Source organism: Dermacentor silvarum, chromosome 1 (genome assembly GCF_013339745.2).
Source record: "Dermacentor silvarum isolate Dsil-2018 chromosome 1, BIME_Dsil_1.4, whole genome shotgun sequence".
In the NCBI taxonomy this organism is placed as follows: domain Eukaryota; kingdom Metazoa; phylum Arthropoda; class Arachnida; order Ixodida; family Ixodidae; genus Dermacentor; species Dermacentor silvarum.
The window spans coordinates 373,760,358-373,779,700 of record NC_051154.1 but is presented as its reverse complement, the minus strand read 5'-3'; the positions used below and the strand labels follow the sequence as shown (position 1 = coordinate 373,779,700).

The 19,343-nt window shown below is 45.9% G+C and overlaps 1 protein-coding gene across 1 annotated transcript; it reads right to left on the bottom strand.

Annotated features, from left to right (window-relative positions):
* Nucleotides 1-16,383: 16,383 nt before the first annotated feature.
* LOC119437462 (uncharacterized) lies at nucleotides 16,384-17,605 on the bottom strand. The gene is made up of 2 exons (XM_037704483.2): nucleotides 17,380-17,605; nucleotides 16,384-17,213 (listed from the first exon to the last, which is right to left on the bottom strand). Exons 1-2 carry the CDS (start codon nucleotides 17,569-17,571, stop codon nucleotides 16,803-16,805), a joined length of 603 nt encoding a protein of 200 aa, XP_037560411.2. The 5' UTR covers nucleotides 17,572-17,605; the 3' UTR covers nucleotides 16,384-16,802.
* Between the last annotated feature and the right edge of the window lie 1,738 nt (nucleotides 17,606-19,343).

Below are 19,343 nucleotides of genomic sequence, written 5' to 3'. Positions count from 1 at the left end.
ACTCCGCGACACATACACCTCACCCGGCATACCAACTCCTCTCCGCTCATATACAGGACAGGCGAACCCCGAACTCGATACCGCCATAACAGAGGCGGAGGTCAGAGCAGCCCTCCTGACTCTCTGCTCCAAATCTGCACCCGGCGCCGACCTGGTCTCCAACACAGCGCTCCGTAATCTGGACGATCGATCGATCGCTCGTATCACGGAGTATTTCAATCAGTGCTGGAAGGAGGGCACCCTCCCCCAGTCTTGGCGCCACGCGAAGGTAATCTTCATCCCAAAGCCCAACAAACCACTTACACTCCAAAACCTTCGCCCAATCTCGCTAACCTCGTGTCTCGGAAAGCTTTTCGAGCACGTGGTATCAGCGACTCACACAGCACATGGCAGACCATGACTTATACCCTCACAGCATGGTGGGATTCCGTCCCCATTTGTCCGCACAAGACGCCATGTTGCAAATCACCCATGACATCTTCGACCCGCTCATTCCAGGCCACACCAAGGCAGTCTTGGCTTTGGATTTATCCAAAGCCTTTGATCGCGTTGAACATCACGCGATCATGACCGCACTCTCCCCACTGAATGTGGGTGCACGTACGTACACCTACATTCAGGCCTTTCTCACAGCACGCACGGCTGAGCTTCGCTTCGGCCCGCTCACCTACCCCACATACTCTCTAAAAAGCATCGGCACCCCGCAAGGGTCCGTCCTCTCACCTTTCTTATTTAATATCACTCTGATCCCCCTAGCACGACAATTGGCAACCATTCCTCACCTGAAACATACTCTATACGCTGACGACATCACGCTATCGACTACCCATGACAGTGATGGCACTATACAGGACACTATCCAAGCAGCCACCAATCTGACCCAAAACTATGCAGTTAGCGTAGGACTTTCTTGTTCCCCAGAGAAGTCCGAGATGCTCTGCATCCGTCCCAAGAACCGCAACTCACCCTGCTCCCCCATCGTCATCGAACTGGAGGGCAGACCGGTACCAGAGGTGAAAACTCTCCGGATATTGGGTATGCTTATCCAGAGTGACGGGAAGAACACTACTACACTCCGCAGACTCAAGCAAGTGGTGGGGGCGATCTCGCACCTCATCCGCCGGGTCTCGGGCCACCACAGGGGCATGAGGGAGTGTGACCTATGCCTGCCTTGTTCACGCCTTTGTGCTCAGCCGTGTGCTCTACTCCACCCCCAACCTCCAGCTCTCTCGCCGTGAAACTGACACCATGGATGCTCTCATTCGTAGAGCATACAAAGTCGCCCTCCACCTTCCCATAAATACACCTACCGACCGACTCTTACAACTTGGCCTCCACAACACAATCGGGGAACTTGTAGACGCACACCGCCAAGCACAATACCTTCGTCTCACACAAACCGACACTGGCCAGTGCATCCTACATTCCCTTGGAATCCGGATACCGGCCAACGATCCGACATTATGCCCCATATCAAGACCCTTACATCGCGAACTTCTCATTACGCCACTTCCCCGTAACATGCACCCTGACCACCACCATAAGCGCCGCAGAGCTCGCGCTGCAGCCCTCCACCGATATTACGGCTCGGAGCCAGACGCCGTATGGGTGGACGCAGCCTGCACGGGCGATGAAGCGGTCGCTGCGGTGGTGGATAACACTCTCTCCCCCATCGGAACACACACACTCCCCCCAGGCACCTCTGCCGAAGCTGCAGAGGAAGCTGCCATTCCCCTGGCCATTGACAACACAGAAGCCCGGTAAGTTTTATCAGATTCCAAAACTGCAATCCTAAATTTCGCACGAGGCCGAGTCCACGTTCCTGCTTCTTGCATACTGGACTCACCCGCCGTGCCCCCGCCCCGTCATGTGGAGCTGATTTGGGTGCCCGCGCACTGCGGGAATCCTGGAAACGAGGCCGCAGACCTCTTAGCCCGAGGTTCTTTAAACCGGGCTCTTGCGGCCTCCAATCCGGGATTCACGAAGGAGCGCGCGCACACTTTCAACGAGCTGACGCATGCCTCCAAGGCGGCGCGCCAGCTGTACCCTCCACCGCACGAATCCCTTAGCAATCGACAAGCAACCCTTTGGCGCCAATTACAGACACACACTCTCCCCTCTCCTCTCATTCTTTCTCACTATCACCCACTTTTCCTCACTTCAGCCTGTACTCTCTGTCCAGAACCTCGCACTTCTGCTCTCCATCTCCTTTCTCATTGCCCGGCGGATCCTCCCCCGCGGGGCCTAGAGCACCTGAAGACCTTGGGAGGACTGGGAGACCCTGCTCCGCTCCGGAGACACGGTCGTGCAGACCATTGCCACTGACCGGGCTGCCAGCATTATGGACCGGACTAACATAAATGCTTGAGTGCCGTGGGGTCGTGCGGGGGCCCTGGAGCCTGCGTGCTCCGAACTCCCCAGTCTATATAATAAAGTTTTTATGATGATGATGATGCGGCATTGAGCACCTCTGTGCTGCTACAGGGAAAAGAAAAGTGACTCTAGGCTTATATTCTATATAGCAGGCTATGTAGCAAGGAAGTTCCTACAAAGAACCAAGTGCTCTGATTGCTCATCAGGGACATTGCTGAATTCAACAGAATGAGTAGGTCAGGGCTGTCGCCCCCTTCTGAAGCACAAAAAAAAACTGGTAGCATCGCTCGAAGACGCCTTGGAGCTGTGCTTCAGTTTAAATGAGTTACGAAGGAACAGGATCGCCGACTTCGCATCCTTTCTGCAACTGAATCCTTCGAATTTGATCGGCTGTGAGTGGCACAAGAAAGAGCTCACAAAAGATGTTGTGAAGTTCTATTCAATTACAATCCTTTACTTTCTTGTCAAGGGCAAGAACATGGCGCACGAAAGCAACAGGGAGAAGAGGAATCACCTGAAGCGGAGACGTGTGCTGTGAATAATGTTATGATGTGGTGGACCAACGTTGCGACCTTGCTGGCACTAGGCTATTTATGTTGGTGCATCTGCTGACTCAAGTTATGAGAGCGTTTCTTGCATTTTAAATATATTCATGAATCTAGGTCAAGACGTATTGCTTTATTTTATTGCAACCAAACAGTGAACCATATGCACTTACCAACACAATTCATCTCATAACAATTTAAATACCGTAACTGAGGCAACAATAAACACCAATAGCTCGATTTCTTGAAATTGAAACATTTAAATATCACGTAAACACCGTTTCCATATACCGTATAAAACCACTGCAGTATTGTTTTATGCATGAAAAAAATGCATCTACGTATTTAATGCCATGGGCTGGAGCGCTGGCGTTTAATAAATATTACCAATCGCCAAGCTAGAAAATTGACTTCAGCATATTGTGTCTTCTGAGTAGACGACAGTAACAAATTCCCCATTCTGGCTTTGCTTACACTGCTCAAAACGGCATTGTATAACGCGTACTTCAAAGCTAGAGCAGAGGCAGCGATACTATCAAACACGCTGCTCGTCCACAGAACACCCATACAAACTGCTCGTCTACACAGCGCAGCCGACGTTGCGTGCAGCTCGGCCGTTATATAAAGTCCCTCAATAATTCCAAAGTACCGAAACGCTTCCATGAAGCCGGCGGCGCCGGCGATAGGCTGATCTGCGACACGTGACCTTGCACCGCCATGAAAGTTCCCGCACCCCGGGAGGAGAGCGCTCGCTTCGCCTGTTCCGCTGTGCACATTGCTGCGGTGATTTCGTTCCGGAAGGTCCGATATGCCTTGTTGTGCGGTTGGGTGCCGAAACCGGACGAAGGACGGCAAGAAGTTATTTTGCCTCCCGCGGGGCCAACAGAACCTAACTAGAAGAAAAGTGTGGTTGCGCAGAATTGGAAGGAAAGACTTTGAACCGTCGGCAACTGCACGACTATGCAAGGTAAGTAACGCGACACAAAGGCGCAAGAAAAAGCTTACGCGTGCATGTGCCGAGCTGCGATAGTATTTCTTAGTGCGCGCTGATTTTGATGACCCACATTTGTAGATATTATTCATTTTGGTGCATTATGGACCCGCTGACGTAGGTTATGCAGTACGAGTCTAGCATGCAGGTAAATAAAGCGGCGGAAGCGCATTAACTCGCTGACAAATATCCGCATGTGTTGCATGCGATAAAAATTTGTCCGCCGCCGTGGTATAGTAACGGTGGTTATGATGCTCGGCTGCTGACCGGAAAGACACGGTGCGATCTCGACCGCAGCGGTCGCATTTTCGATGGAGGCGACAATGCTAGAGGCCCGTCTACTGCGCGGATTCAGTGCAAGTAATAGAACCCCAGGTAGTCGAAATTACCGGAGCCCTCCACTACGGCGTGCCTCTTAATTATATCTTTGTTTTGGCACGTAAAACCCCAGAAATTACTATTATTATTATTATTATAGCGATAAAAGTTCATAAATTCCAGCAGTGAGTTCTATTTTTAGACTTCTCTATATCTGCACGCATTGTTATCTTCGCTTTACAACATGTTCAGAAAGTCATTTCCAACTCTGGTACAGGACCATTTCACGGAAGACCAGTTTGAACCGATTATTCTCAAGAATACCGGTGAAAAAAAGCTAAGGCCATTTGCGGCGCCAAGCAACTTCCAAATGAACTTCTTCTTGGGCAAGTTGGTGCTGATATTTCCTAGGTGAACTTGTCTGTGGCGCGAAATGCATTTTGTGAAAAGGGGACTGAAGAGAACAGACAAGTTCGCCAAGCATCTTTTTGCATCGACCAGTTGCAAAGCCATGCAAGCCACCCCCTAAAAGAACAAGAGTGGACAGTACTGGTATGCTCATGGTGTTCAATAGGACTAATGATTTTGAATGCTATTCACAGCCTTCAAGTCAAATTCGATTATTGCAATGAAAACAATCCTTGAGTTATCATTTGTCATTATGTTCATGTATCCTACCCAGATGGCCCTAAAGTCAAGAAAAACACACAGGTCGATGTCAAACCCCAGCCAGTGGACCCCGAGAATGGTAAGTTTCTCCCATCTGTGAGCTCCGACCTTTCCACCAGCTGGTAATTTGTATATTTATGCTCTTCAAGTGTTCACATACAGATGAGATAGGTTGTGCAGACAGCACAGAGATATTTTATATTTCGTAATTTACAATCTTTTTTATGTTGCAATATATGGTATAAACTTACTTTCATGTTTAATAAAGCTGTACCAACAGCTGATCCAAGCACACAGGCAGTGATTATGTGTGGGCCAAAGCATGCATCCCCATGTGAGATAACAATGCCTCCCTACATTGCTGGTTGTCCCCTTGCTATGTGCTCCACGCAGATGTTCCTGATATGCAACCAGACAAGCAGATTCCTGCCCCATTCCAGCCAGTAAATACAGAGGCTGGTGAGCTAAACAGTTTTGTTCGAATTTTGTAGTGTGCCATCATTCAATGCCTCATTTGTACATAGCTTCATACCTACGCAAGCCGACGCTACCTTTCTTTCAATGCAAGTTTTCATGTTGCAAGGAGGTTGAGCTCTTTTATTTTGTAAATAGCAATGCATTACACCTGTAACAGCATTGATTTCATCATCATCATCATCATCATTTAATAACCCTTAAACGCCCCTTTCAGGGTATTACATAAGGGGGGGGGGGCAAAAACAGAAATACAGAGCAGTCATGATATCAAAAAATTGTATGAACGCTAAATATAGGAAAAAAGAAAAATAAATATACACATATATATATATATATATATATATATATATATATATACACATATATATACATATATATAAATAAATAAAAATACAGCAATAGTAGTAAGACGTGGCACAGGTGTAAGCAAGGTGATTAGGTTTTATAATGGGCTGTCAGTAACTGCTTGAATTTTGAGCTATCACGCTCAATAACTATTGATTGTGGCAGTTCGTTCCAGTGCTCTATTGTGATGGGCAGGAAAGATTTATGAAATGCAGTGGTAGTTCCATGAAGATGTTGTATACTTAAGCTGTTGAAAAGTCAACGAGAAGTGCGGTGAGGAGGAAGAAGTGTATTATGCAACTGGGGAAAATAGTAGTAGAGTTTGTGAAAAAGACACAGTTGTGCAATTGTGCGGCGAGCTGACAAGGACTGGAGATTAAGAGAAGATTTAATGCTACTGATGCTTGTGTTCCAATCGTATTGTGAAGCTATAAATCGCGCAGCCCGATTCCGTACAGATTCTAATGCGTTAATCAAGTAAGTCTGATGAGGGCTCCAAATTGGTGAGGCATATTCGAGTTTAGTGCGGATGAATGTTTCGTAGGAAAGTTTTCGAATAGAAGCGGGTGACATTGATAGGGACCTTTTGATTAAGCCGAGCGATCTAGAACAATCAGCCGCTAGTTGTAAGATGTGGTCAGACCAGGTGAGTTTGTTTGATATTGTGACGCCTAGGTAGCGGTATGTATCTGTGGGTGAGAGGACCGATGAATTGAGGGAATAGGGGTAAATGCTGTTGTTTCGCTGCCGAGAAATGGACATGAAATTACATTTTGAAGTGTTAAGTACCATAAGCCAGCATGAGTACCAGTTAGTTATTTTGTTGAGGTCATTTTGCAGCGACAAATGATCAGTTTCCGAGGTTATGCGCCGGTACAGGACGCAGTCATCTGCAAAGAAACGCACTGAGGATGCTATGTCGTTAGGGAGGTCATTAATAAAAATTATAAACAAAAGGGGACCAAGGACCGAACCTTGAGGATCACCGGACCTCACGGTCTTGCTAGCCGAGCTACGGTTATCAATGACTGTGTACTGGGACCTGTTAGTAAGAAAACAATGGATCCATGATAATATTAAAGGGTCAAGGCTGAGGCAAGAAAGCTTGGTCAATAGTCGACGATGGGATACACGATCAAATGCTTTTGAAAAGTCGAGGTAGATAACGTCTGTTTGGAAGCCAGAGTCCAGATTGAGGTGAATGTCTGTGGTGAACTCGAAAAGCTGTGTTTCACATGAAAGACCTCGCCGGAAACCATGCTGATTAGGAAAAAAGAACAAGTGGTTATCCAGATGGGAGGCTACATGGGAGTATATAACATGCTCTAAGAGTTTGCAAGCTATGCATGTCAGAGAGATGGGGCGATAATTCGATGGATTAGAACGGCTGCCAGATTTGTGTATGGGAATGACATGGCTGATCTTCCAGTCTTCGGGAATCGAGTTGGTGGAAATGGATTGATCGAAAATAAATTGTAATATGGCACTGGAAATTGATTTAGTTCCTTTTAGGAGTTTAACAGGTATGTTATCAGGGCCAGGAGTACTTGAAGTCTTCAGGTTATCGATAAGTTTGGCTATACCTTCTGCTGTAATTGTTATGGGTGGCATCTGCGTGAAGTTGAGGAGAGGTAAGGGAGGTATTACTTGGTTAGGTTCTTGAGTGAAAATTGAACAAAAATAAGAATTCATGGCATCGCTGCGTTGATGAACAGGAACTTGGGAGCCATCTGGGTTGAGTAGGGTGATGTGTTGTGAGGGAGCAGATTTGTTTGTTAGTATATTCCAGAACTTTCGAGGGTTAACGCGAAGGATATTCAACAGATCCTGGTGATAAAATTTACGCCTTGTTTGTTTTAAAAGACAGGTGTACTCGCGCAAAGCCTTGAAGTAACTGTCCCACTTTTGTGAAGAGTTCACTTTTTTGGCTTCACGGAACACACGTTTCTTTTTCGTTGAAAGCTTACGTAATGTGTTTGAAAACTAAGGTTTATCAGAATTTCCGCGAATGCGCACGAGAGGCACGTACTTTTCCATCAGCGATATGATCTGTTGTTTGTACGACAGCCAGTTTTGTTCGACGGTTCTTGATTTGGCTATCCTAGTGAAGTGCTGAAGAAACACAGCGAGTTCAATGTTAATTTGATTGAAGTTAGCTCGGTTGTAGTCCCGGATATATTTCGTAAAAGGCAGAGAGTTCGGTACCATAATTGAAAGCGAGAATAAGAGTATTTTATGGTCACTTATTCCATCCATTATTTGCATTTGAGTAATCAACTTAGGATCGGAAGTCAGTACTAGGTCCAGAACGTTGTTTCCGCGAGTTGGCATGGTGACAACTTGGGTGAAGTTGAACAGTAGAGTTAGATCCAGAAATTGATTAGCCAAACGTGAGCTAGTAGCAAGAATGTTCCAGTCAATATCAGGAAAGTTAAAATCGCCGCATAATACAAAATTTCTGCGCGGAAAACGGGAGTGGAAGTTGGATAGGATGGAATTAAGTTCTTTAGTGAAGGATGCGTCGCAGTTGGGTGCACGGTAGCAGCAAACTAGAATAATCGTGCATGATGCGAGGGATATCTTTAGGCAAAGAATTTCGTGGCTAGAAGTTATAGCGAGGGGAGAGCAGAGTAGGCCATGTTTCGTGAATACCAGAATTCCGCCTCCCCGCCGACCCACCCTGTCAAGCCTGAGAACGCAGTAAGGGCTATTGCTGCATAGAAGCTCCTGGTCTTTGCGCCCGGGCTTAGCCATGACTCTGTAATTATGGCGATGTCAGTATTATTGTCAGTGATAATGGCTTCTAGTGCTTCTTTTTTGGGCATGTAGCTGCGGGCGTTAGCATGACGGATAGATTATGGAAAGTAGTGGCATTATTCTGACGCTGACAGGGGGGTGAAGGTTTGGGAGCGCGTGTTGCTAGCTATTGTGACGTTTCAACTACTGTGTCAGTTTCAGCGTTGTAAATGAAATGCTTGCTGCCGATTATGAGCTTATCGAAACGAATTTTAAATTGTGATTTGGTATGCTGCGCATAGAAAAAAAGTTTTTGCCGAGCAACGCGCACGCGCGCAGAGTAATCTTCCCAGATAGAAAATCCCGTGCCTTTCAACTTCCCAGCAGCAGAAAGGATGGCGATTTTGTTCTTAAACTGCGCAAACTTAACAATGATAGGACGATTCTTTGTAGAGAGAAAATGGCCCAACCTGTGTGCGCGTTCAATGTCAGAGGGAGCAATAGAAATATTAAGTTTTTGGGACACGAAAGAAATTACATGCGTCTCGGACTGCGCCCAAGTTTCATTGTTAGAATCCGAAATACCAAAAAATAAAAGATTGTTTCGACGCAGCCGGTTTTCTGAATCGTCGCATTTAGTTGCGAGAATCTTCACTTCTGAAGAAAGGTTTGCAAGCTGGGTACTAGCAGCGGTAGCGGTAGCAGAAGGTGAATCAGTTGATTGCATCTTTTCGACAGTTTTTTCCAAGATGTCGACCCGGGATGAAAGCCCGTTAACCAGGATTTCTATGTTTGATTGGGTAGAGTTGCGTGCAACTCGTGCAAAGTGAGAGAAAATGAACTGCATGAAGGGAAAAAAACATGCAGGAATGTTACATATTCCTGTGCTTATCTAATGTTTCTGTGTTGAGCCTCCCTGCTTTCATGCAGTTGATTTGCTGTCAGCAGTGCATTCTTAACAATGCTATTTAAAACTAGTGGAGATATCACACTGATACAGAATACACATACAGAGTATAGCAAACAGGCTGCTCCGTGCATGCATTTTCTGTATCAGCGTGACACCTTCAATATAAAGCACCACCTAGCCCCCGCTCTTGCCTGTTTAGCATTGCCAACTGCTTTAGACCAAATTTTGGTGCACTATTGCCGGTCAATTGATACAAGCAGCTCTACAGAAGAGGGTTGCGCAGCTTGAAGCTGAACTTCAGGCGACGCGACGGAAGCTTCAACTTGCCCAGAGGCAGCGGTTCCAGGCACAAACTGCGAATAAGCGCCTTCTCGCAGGACTAAACAAATACTTGAATGAAGACCAAGTTAAATGTCTGAAGATGGCAACAATGCGGGGGACTCGATGGACTAAGAAGACTGTTATAAAGGCATTGAAAATGAGACTTTCCTGTGGAGCATGTGGCTATGACTCAGTCAGGGAGCTTGGACAACCTCTGCCAACAGAACGCACCCTACATCGCCACTTGGAAGGGTACAAGTTCACACCAGGTTTGCTGGAGGACATCATGGAGTCTCTCGCACTAAAGGTAAGTACATAGACAGGTGCCCATGACCCTTGACCTGTCTTGCTACCAGAGCAGTGCTGTTTGCATCGCCTAACTAAACCTTTCCACTGCCTAGGTTAGCCTCATGTCACCAGAGGAGCAGCACGCCACTTTAATGCTCGATGAGATGCAGCTTGCACCAGGCTTGGTGTACAATCCATCCTCAGGAACAGTGCTTGGAGCCCCAACTATACCGCTTGCAGACGCAACACTGCCACCCGACTGTTTGGCCACTCATGGGCTGGTATTTATGCTTGGTGGCATAACAACCCGCTGGAAGCAAACAGTTGCTTACCATTTGACTGGAAATTCATTCCATGCCAAAACAGTTAAAGATATAATCATTCTCATCATAAAAGCATGTGAGGCAATTTCCCTGAAAGTAGATGTTGTGGTGACAGACAAGGGAGGGGGGAACCAAGCCATCTGGAAACTGTTTGGTATAATTGTAGGCAAGCACAGCAAGCCTAAAACCTGGTGTCCCCACCCATGTGATGCATCTAGGCAACTTTTTTTCATGGCTGACGTTCCTCATCTCCTTAAGAACTTGAGGAGCCACTTAACTAAGGGCCAGAAGAAATACTTGCCCGAAGAAGTAGTGAAAAAAAACAATCTGCTAGGAAACAAAATATCCATCGAGCCTATAAAGAAGCTTGTCGAGATAGACAGCAATGCAGAGCTAAAGCTAGCTCGCCACCTGAAGCCTTCTTCAGTTGACCCCAGCCATTATGATAAGATGAAGGTGGGGCCAGCATTCAGCCTTATCAACAGCGACACTGCTGCTGCATTACGCTTGCTTGTGGATAATCGAACATTATAAATCAGCCTTAACAACTGCATGGTTTCTTGAGATGATGTTTCAATGGTTCCGACTCATAACTTCCAGAACAACAAAGCTGGCTTTAAGCCATTTTGATGATGTTGAGTATGGAAAGGCCCTTCAGTTTCTTGAAGAAACAATTGCACTTTTCGAAAAAATATGTATTGGTAACGAAAAAAAAGCCACCTGGAAACCAGTGCAGACTGGTGTTATCCTAGCAACATCAGTGTTGCTACTGCAGGCACTGTTTCTTGAAAAATACAACTTCAAGTTTCTGCTCCTGAGCAGGTTCGGCCAAGATGCCCTAGAGAATCTTTTCTCTACACTAAGGTGTTAGAAACCGGTGCCTCGTGTACTTGAATTCAAGTTTTCACTTCGAGCTGCTACGATGGCCCAGTTTCTGAGGCCTAGTAAGGACGGCAGCTACACTGAAGAAGACTGCTTTCTCTTAACTGGCATGGCCGATGACAACAAATCAAATGAAAGCAAAATGCATGTTGTTCGTCTGTCTGACCTCCTTGATATTGAAGATTCAGAACATGAATCCTTGGAGTACCTTGCTGGTTATGTTGTTGCACAAGTGAAGAAGGCAAACTCCTGCCAAGCATGTGTTGAAGCGATCACAAGCTCAGCCGAGGGCAACAAGCCCACAATGCTGAAGTGCTATGACAAAGAGAACCCGGCACTAACAGTCCCATCACCAGCTGTTTTGCAGTTAATAGAGACTGCTGAAAATTATGTGTGCTTAAATGAAGATGCATTGATTGCAAACAGAGTGTCTTCACCTAAACTTCGGAGCACCATTCAAAGTTCCCTGTACTTGGGCAATTGCTTCCCTACATGCCACTGCATATCGGACAAACTCCTTGCCACGTTTTTAAGAACCAGAATCTCAATTCTCGTGAAAAAGAAAAATCATCTTATGGCAAAAAGTCAAAGCTCACAGAAGTGTGGCAGCCGAAGCATTGGAATGCATGTTGCTGCAGATAGCATTAGGTAGTACTGGTAGAAAAGTTTGATGTGTAAAATGTATGGTGTCTTGTACTACTGTAAGTGTGGCTGTTCTTTGTTGTTGCATTTTAATAGTTAATTAAGCTACCGTTACTGTTCAGTGCCAGCATCATGCTATATCTTTTTGTTCACTTGGAAGCACATCCTAACTGTATTTTGTGCATTGCATGTGTAATTAAATATACTAGTAAGTACCTGCATTACTTTGTACTTTGCATTGTGTGTGGCATCGGCCGCAGCATTTGTCTGCAAGCGTAACCTTACATAGTTGTTATACTAGTTAGTGTCGTTATATTTTTGTGCCGCATGTGTATATGGATGGATGGATGAAAAATTTTATTCAGGTCCTGCAAGGCGACATGTGTATATGTCCAGCCATTATTATGTTATATAAATGGTAGTTGCTATTACTGTACTACTCGTGTAGTGATAATTGTGTGGTATTATAGAACTTTATTTTGGTTTGTGTATCATTCGGACATTCGTTTTAAACGAACAAAACTGTAGTTACTGCTAGTTTCTGCATTATGATCTGTTCTATACTTGATATTGTTCCTTACGCCTTCTGTATTTCCTGTATTCTGTTATTCCTAATGTATCGCTGACCCCTGCCTAAAGTATGGCATTTGGACTGGCTGTATCTTCTTAAATAAATAAATATAACATAGCCAATGCTACTGGCCATCACTGTATTTCCTGTATTATGTTATTCCCAATGTATCGCTGACCCCTGCCTAAGGTATGGCATTTGGACTGGCTGTATCTTCTTAAATAAATAAATACCACATAGCCACAGCTACGGCCACCAAATAATAGAACTATATCAAAGTACATTACATACAATTGTCTACTCTGTTACTCCTAGGTTTCCCTCACACTCGGATACTAAACAAAATGTCTTGGTAAGCAGCAATGCCATTTTACTGATGAAAAACACCGAACTGACTGCGAACATAAGAAAAACATCAGAAGCGATATAAATATGGCCAGCAAAATAAAGTGCAGTAATAAGTAAGCCAATTCGTGGGCGTTTGATGTAAGGTTATTCTAATTCTTGAGAGGCTTCTCGCGCTTCACGGAGGCACAAAGGCAAGTCAAAAAAGCATAAACACAAAAATCCACACGGTGATTCGAGGTTACGTAGCGACGTTGCTCATTTCAGGAAGACAATCAACCGCATTCACATACGCACACAAAAGAAGCCTTGACGAAGAAATTTAACTACGCTTCGGAGTGCCGCGCGATTAGGTCGTGTTTGCAACACGAACAAATTCCAGGATCGGCGATGACACGATCAATAACGCCACTTTGGGATGTCACAATTAACAGTTGTGCTGACTCGTAGCACAGAATAGCAAAACATACGCAAGTGGTCAGGCAGTCGCTGCACACAGTGACAAGACTGTTGGCGCACTCGTTTCCACTAAATTTTAGTTTCCACACACGTGCGCAGGATGTTTACTTTCAACGAGGATCGCACGTTTCAGCGACGCCATGTCGAAATTTTTTGGTCCGGATGGCTGTCAGCCTTCTTCTTTTGCATGCATTCTTCGTCCGAAGTAACTGTTATATGTACGCCGCACACTTATGAGGAAGAAAGCCGCAGAGCAAATGGATTAAGCGCACGCAGTCACCAAGGTTCGGCCAGTACAGCGACCAAGGCTAGCGCGGATAAACTCGTCTCGCGTTGTATTCGGTTCCGGCCTGTTGTTTACCGTCAAAGGCTTCGACTATTTTGTGAAATGAAAGCGAATCAACACGGATCCGTTTTTATTAATTATAAGAAGGTAATTTAGGTTTGCAAAATGAAATGTAATACGAGCGCAAACGAACGAGATGTAAACATGCCGAATCGAGCCGATCAAACATTCTTTCCGCTCTCTTGTGTGCTTTTCTTTCAGTGTTCATTTGAAATTAAAAGCACAGTTTTAGCATTTTGGGCCCTTCTTTCGGTCTTCATTACAGTCAGGCATCAGTAGCATTTATTTTCTAGCATGTGCAGATATTTTTCCACCTGCTGAATGCCGCGCTTTAACCTAGGCATCGTCTGCTACAGGAACTTTCTAGGTGGCGCGCGCGGCAGTTGTCGCTACCTTAAAAATTATGGAGGGACCTTACCGTTACACTGTCCGCAGCGCCACTTCTGCGTCATGATGCGGAGAAGTTGGGAACTACGCTCGGTCGGCCACGGCCGCCTGGATCAGCGCGCGCGGCGGGGTTGCTACGGCCATCCCATTCGACGCGCGCCCCACTGAAAAAATGAAATTGAGGAAGTAGCCCTGCGCGCCGTGAGGTGGCGCTGTGCTCCCACCCCTCTGCTGACGGCGTCACGGCCATAGAGATGCTTGGAGAGATGTGCATTTGACATTGGTACGTGCTGAAGATGGGTTGATTGTTGGCCCAAAGTGGACTGACAGCTGCAAGAAACTGCACGATAATCAAGGCACGTGGTGATAGATTCTTAAGCTGGCTTTGCACAGCGATGGTGTTCCTTTGTAGCATAATACGATAGAGATGCAGCTAACGCATAGGCAGGGTGTTTACTCGACTTTGTGTGGCGCATTGCATGCACCTTGAGACATGTATTCTGGCGAGTGAGTTGCCGCTGTGCATAAGCGCTTCCCCTGACCACGCTTGTCATTCTTTTCTTGCGCTCGCGTTTCCCTTCCAAAAGAAACGTATTTCATCATCGTGGTCACTGTATGGCTACGTACGTTCTCGGGTCGAGCGCTGTGTTCACAGAAGTCTTCATATACAGACATCACGGTGGTAATAATAATTTTGCAGTACATTTTCTCCAGCCTGATGTACCGGCCGAATTAATTATTTGGGGCCCTTGCATGCACGTCGCATTTACATTGTGAAGCTCCCGCGATACATCAGTGGTGCTGAAGCGGCTTTTCCTTCAAGCCTCGAACTACTATATGTTACTTGGAAGTGTTGCTGCTGAAGGCCCTGTGTAACTAGCATATATGCATTTCACATTGTTGTACCACATTGAATTGAGGCAAGTGATTTGTTTTTATAATCTCGCCTGAAATTCTGCATGTAATTTACTGTATTTTTCAGAAACATGCCGTACTGCTACGTGCCGTGCTGCAAGTCGAGCACCAAGAAAAAGCTTGGTTTAAGTTATCACGAATTTCCAGTGGAGGAAACTGGAGCAGTGGAGCGTTAATTTGTCCTCACTTAGAGAGCTGCCCTCTTTTTGCTTGCCAGGCAAACGAAGAGCATGCATCTGCGATTTCTTCATCAATTGCAAGCAAATTTATAAAGCCCCTACTCTCAAATATTGGCGCAGTCGTTACGGACACAGTGGCTTACCGCAAAAAACTAATGAGTAAGCCACTGAGCCGAAAAGTTCTCCGGGTTTGAAGGAGTACTGCGAGTGCACAAGCGCTGTGTGTTTGCTATCGTAAATAAATTGTAGGTATTGTGAATGTGTTATGCTGGTAATTTCGCCATGAATAGAAACATGGCATTCAATTATTTACTGATGGCTCAGAAAGTTGCTGAAAAATGTCTGTCCGTGGCTGTCGACTCAGGTAAGCAGCTTGATACTTCGTGCAGGAAGACGCGCGATGAGTTCGCTTATAACAACACAATAAACAGCGCATTCGCATGTACAAATGCAAGACTGCCGCGACTTCAGCTCTCCACTTAAAAGTTCCGAGTCATATCTCTCGCTTTCCAAAGTGTATTTTGACAGTCAATTGGTCAAGCTGGGGAAAATGCAAGTCATACACAAAAGTTTGCGGGCTGCGGATTCGCGAAAAAAAAAAAATCTTGGTTGCCTCGTCAGTCAGCTGGCATTCCTTCTAGCAGATAGAGCTCGAATGCCTTCTCTCGCGCGCAGGCTTTCCATTGGCATGCTTCGCTTGAGCACGCGGAAATAATTTTCCCGCAAAACTTTCGCTTACGAGTGTACGCGTTTCGGGTAGCATCATCATGACAGAGGCTGGAGTGCAAAGAAGAAAAAAAAATAGCGTCAAGGGACATCGGTGCTTTTATGTGACTTTTTGTTCGGCACAACTTCTCGTGGTTTTTATGAAGCGATATTTTCATTGTAGCGCGAATTATAGCGCAAATCGTCTCGCGCGCAGCCGTAGCAAGGGAGTGGAGGAGTGGGAGGCGCGCGCCGCGGTGCGGCGAAAGCAGCGGCAACGCCCCTTTCCGCAATTACACCACGGCCGCTCGATGAAACGCACGAGGTGCGGCCTGCCACGTCGCCCGAAACCGGTGTGAGGCGCCTAGTTCTCCGCGCCACCGCTGCGGCTCCCCTGCTCGGGGACACAGGCGCGCGCGGGTGGGAGCGTTCCTTTGGCTGGGTCCGCATACTCCATGCAGCGGCCGCGCTTACATTTGATTGACGCGAGAGTTGTGCTTTCTGTTTGCAAAAAAGGAAATCTCAATGCTGCCTGCAAGGATACCAATATACCAGGAAGTAGGTATTGGGCCGCTAATGGGCTCAAATAGGCGCCAACGACGCACCTTTGCCACTGGTTTCGAGCCACACGACCATCGTTCAAGAGAACTGGCGTATTATTTATTGAGCGGCAGAACTGCTTATACAGCTGGTGCTTTTGTTGAGTGTGCCGATTTACTTGTCTCACTTGATGTGCTTGTTTGCTGGTTAAAAAATAATAATAATAAACGTAAAATGAAACTTCTTACAAATGCGTGCGTAATGGCATAGGTACGGATAACTATATTCTGCTAGATTTCTTTAGTTTCACTTTTCTGGGTGAATTGGGTAGGATGCAGTTTACAACGGATCGTACATTCAGCCACATTGACGATGTGTTTTAGCACCTTTATGTAAAGACGATGCAGTGAACAAAAAAGTTTTTCAGCATGAATGCTGCATCGAATGGCGAGAAAAAATATCGAGGGAGGCTGTGTCAAGTGTTTTCTTTATTTACAAGATGTGAAGTTAAGGAAAAGCGCCTTGTTCAGCAGCTTTAAAATCGTACTACCTTCCGTGACAGAGGCTTGTAGGCGAGTTTTAACCGTTCCACAGTTTCATTCAGGTCCCCGGCCCAGTTCGCCAGTAGCGGCCGTAACAATTTGCTTAGAAAAATCTTGCACACTTCCTCGGTGTGGCCTTGATCCTCCCTGTCGCACGTCAGTTCCCGAGATTTTACAAAATGTGGCAGGAGTGTTGAAACCAAGAGTCGGCAAAGCTTGCCACTTCGCCTGACCTCGGGGCACTTCATCACTTTTTTAACAAAGATGCAGGTCAGCTTGCAGAGACCAGTTATTTGCATTGTCGGGTATTTCAGCGCTCCGTGGTCAAGGTTTTTTACCAACCCGTAAACTTCTTCAGTTGGCTCGGTCACCTGCATTAAGGTTTTGCAAGACTCGCATGGTACCTGCAAAAACGCATTATTGACAGGTTTACATTACCAAAAATATAAATCGACGTGTCATAGACACATAAACAAATGACTTGAAACATTCATGACCGGGATCACTGAACTCTTCGAGGATTAAAAGCCAGCTAGAACTTTCTTAACATAAGATGAAATGCATTCGTACCTTCTCCTCGCATACACGTGCAAGATAACCAGCCAAGTAAATAAGTGGGGCGATCTCTAGGTCAGCTTCTGCTCCAGACCACAATTTTACGAAACCGAGCTCACTCGCAAGTTCCATGGTAGCAAAGTTGATGACATCTGGAAGGGGAGCAGTTTCGTCGCCCACGATGGCTTGTTTGAGTGCTGTTTTCATCTCAGAAGTGGTAGGTGCATTTGCACTTTGTGCCGCCTGCAGGATTCCAACCTGGAAACGTTAGATATGCATGAATGTATTTTGCATTGTTTTGTTTTTGTAAACAGTACCTTCAGAAGTTTCTCCGCCGTGAAGACTGCAGCTCTCGCATCGACTCTGTCATTTCCGCCGTTAAACTGCCTAAGGCTGCTGAACAGCGATTCCACAGGGTCGCTATTTAGGCCCCGTGTGAGGACGTAGCGGAAGCTGAAAAACAAGCAGTTTATTATGCACGAGTAAACAAACACACAGCTCAGTTAATTGCACAGCTGCGAAAATGCTTACTTGATATGATCAAGGAGGTACTCAGTCAGTGCTACTGTGGATCTCGTCGTCATAAGTGTAGCTTCATAGGTTTCTTTTGTCATTTTTTGCGTCGACTTCCCGCCATTCATCTGGAGGTCCTCAAGGTAGCCGACAAAGTCCACTTCCAACCAGCAAAGCCGTTCATCATCTGAGCTGTAAAACGGCCCTTCTTGGAGTCCCCGTGGCTTCACCACCCCAATGTCATGGAGGGCGTACCACTGTGCTACCATTTTCATAAAGCAAATCGTGGCGCCGCAGTCTTTAAATAGCAGTGCTTCAGGGTGACATTTTGGGTATTGCTGGAGAAACTGTAGCGTTGCAATTACCTCTGAAGACATAGTTTGCGTGGCTCTCCGCACTTTCATCTTTTCGATGTTGGTGGGCTCGACATGGGAGCGTGTAAGAAACCTTACTGACTTCAGAAGCAAAGAAGACTGAATGTCGAATAGTTTTTTCAAGTAGAAGCCGCCCCGAATGACTTTCTCTCCATCTAAAATCTCACGTTCAAGAAAGTTCGTTCGAATGTTCTTGATTAGGTGGTTTGGGTCGAACGACAAGAAAAGTGGGTCACATTCCCGCAACGGATGGGGAACAGCATGAACAAGTGTGCCATCCTGGGAAAAACGCTTGAACAAGGAAACATTTGTCTGGTGGTTGTCTGTCACAACTCTCGCTACGCGAAAGCCCACTTGCTCAACTGCTTTCATGACTTCCATTGTCATGGAAAAAAGCTTGTCATTTTTCAGACAGCGTGTGAAGAAGTAGCCCACAGGGATTATGTAAGCCGTCGATAGGCCTCTCAGAACGAAACATAGTAAGCGGTTTGCTACCAGTGGCAAACTGGTAGACTGTTCTGCTGTGCCCATGTCAACGAGACCAAAGATCTTGTCCACCTGTCGGTCATATATAACTTTCTGATCTATGGCCATTTCGTCGATTATTAGAGAACAGAAAGCTTCTTGTTCTACACTTAGCCCTTCGTACTCAACACGAAGGCGTTCTCTGATTAAGGTGGTTACTCCAATTTCACCCGTTGATTGACCGACGTAGTTTTGTAATGTGGCTCGGCACGGCAATTTGAAAAGGTTTCGTATCCTAACGTGCTCGTAGCCTTTACTTGAACATGCCTTCCAAAGCACACACTCTCGCAATATTGTTTCATTATATTTCGGCTTCTTGCTGCAGTAATTGCATACTTGGTTTTTGATAAACAGAGCATTTTTATCCCCTTCATCTGCTGATTTCAGCAAGTCCACAAAGTCCTGGATTTCTTTGCTCTGATCATAGTCTTGAAGTCGCTGCCTCATTGCATCATGCTCTGCTTGCAGCTTCTGAAGCGCCTCTTGCTGGCGTTTAATTTTCATTTTGAGCCGGTGCTCTATCCTTTTGGCATCATCCAACACGTTCACGAGGTTCAGCGTTGTTTC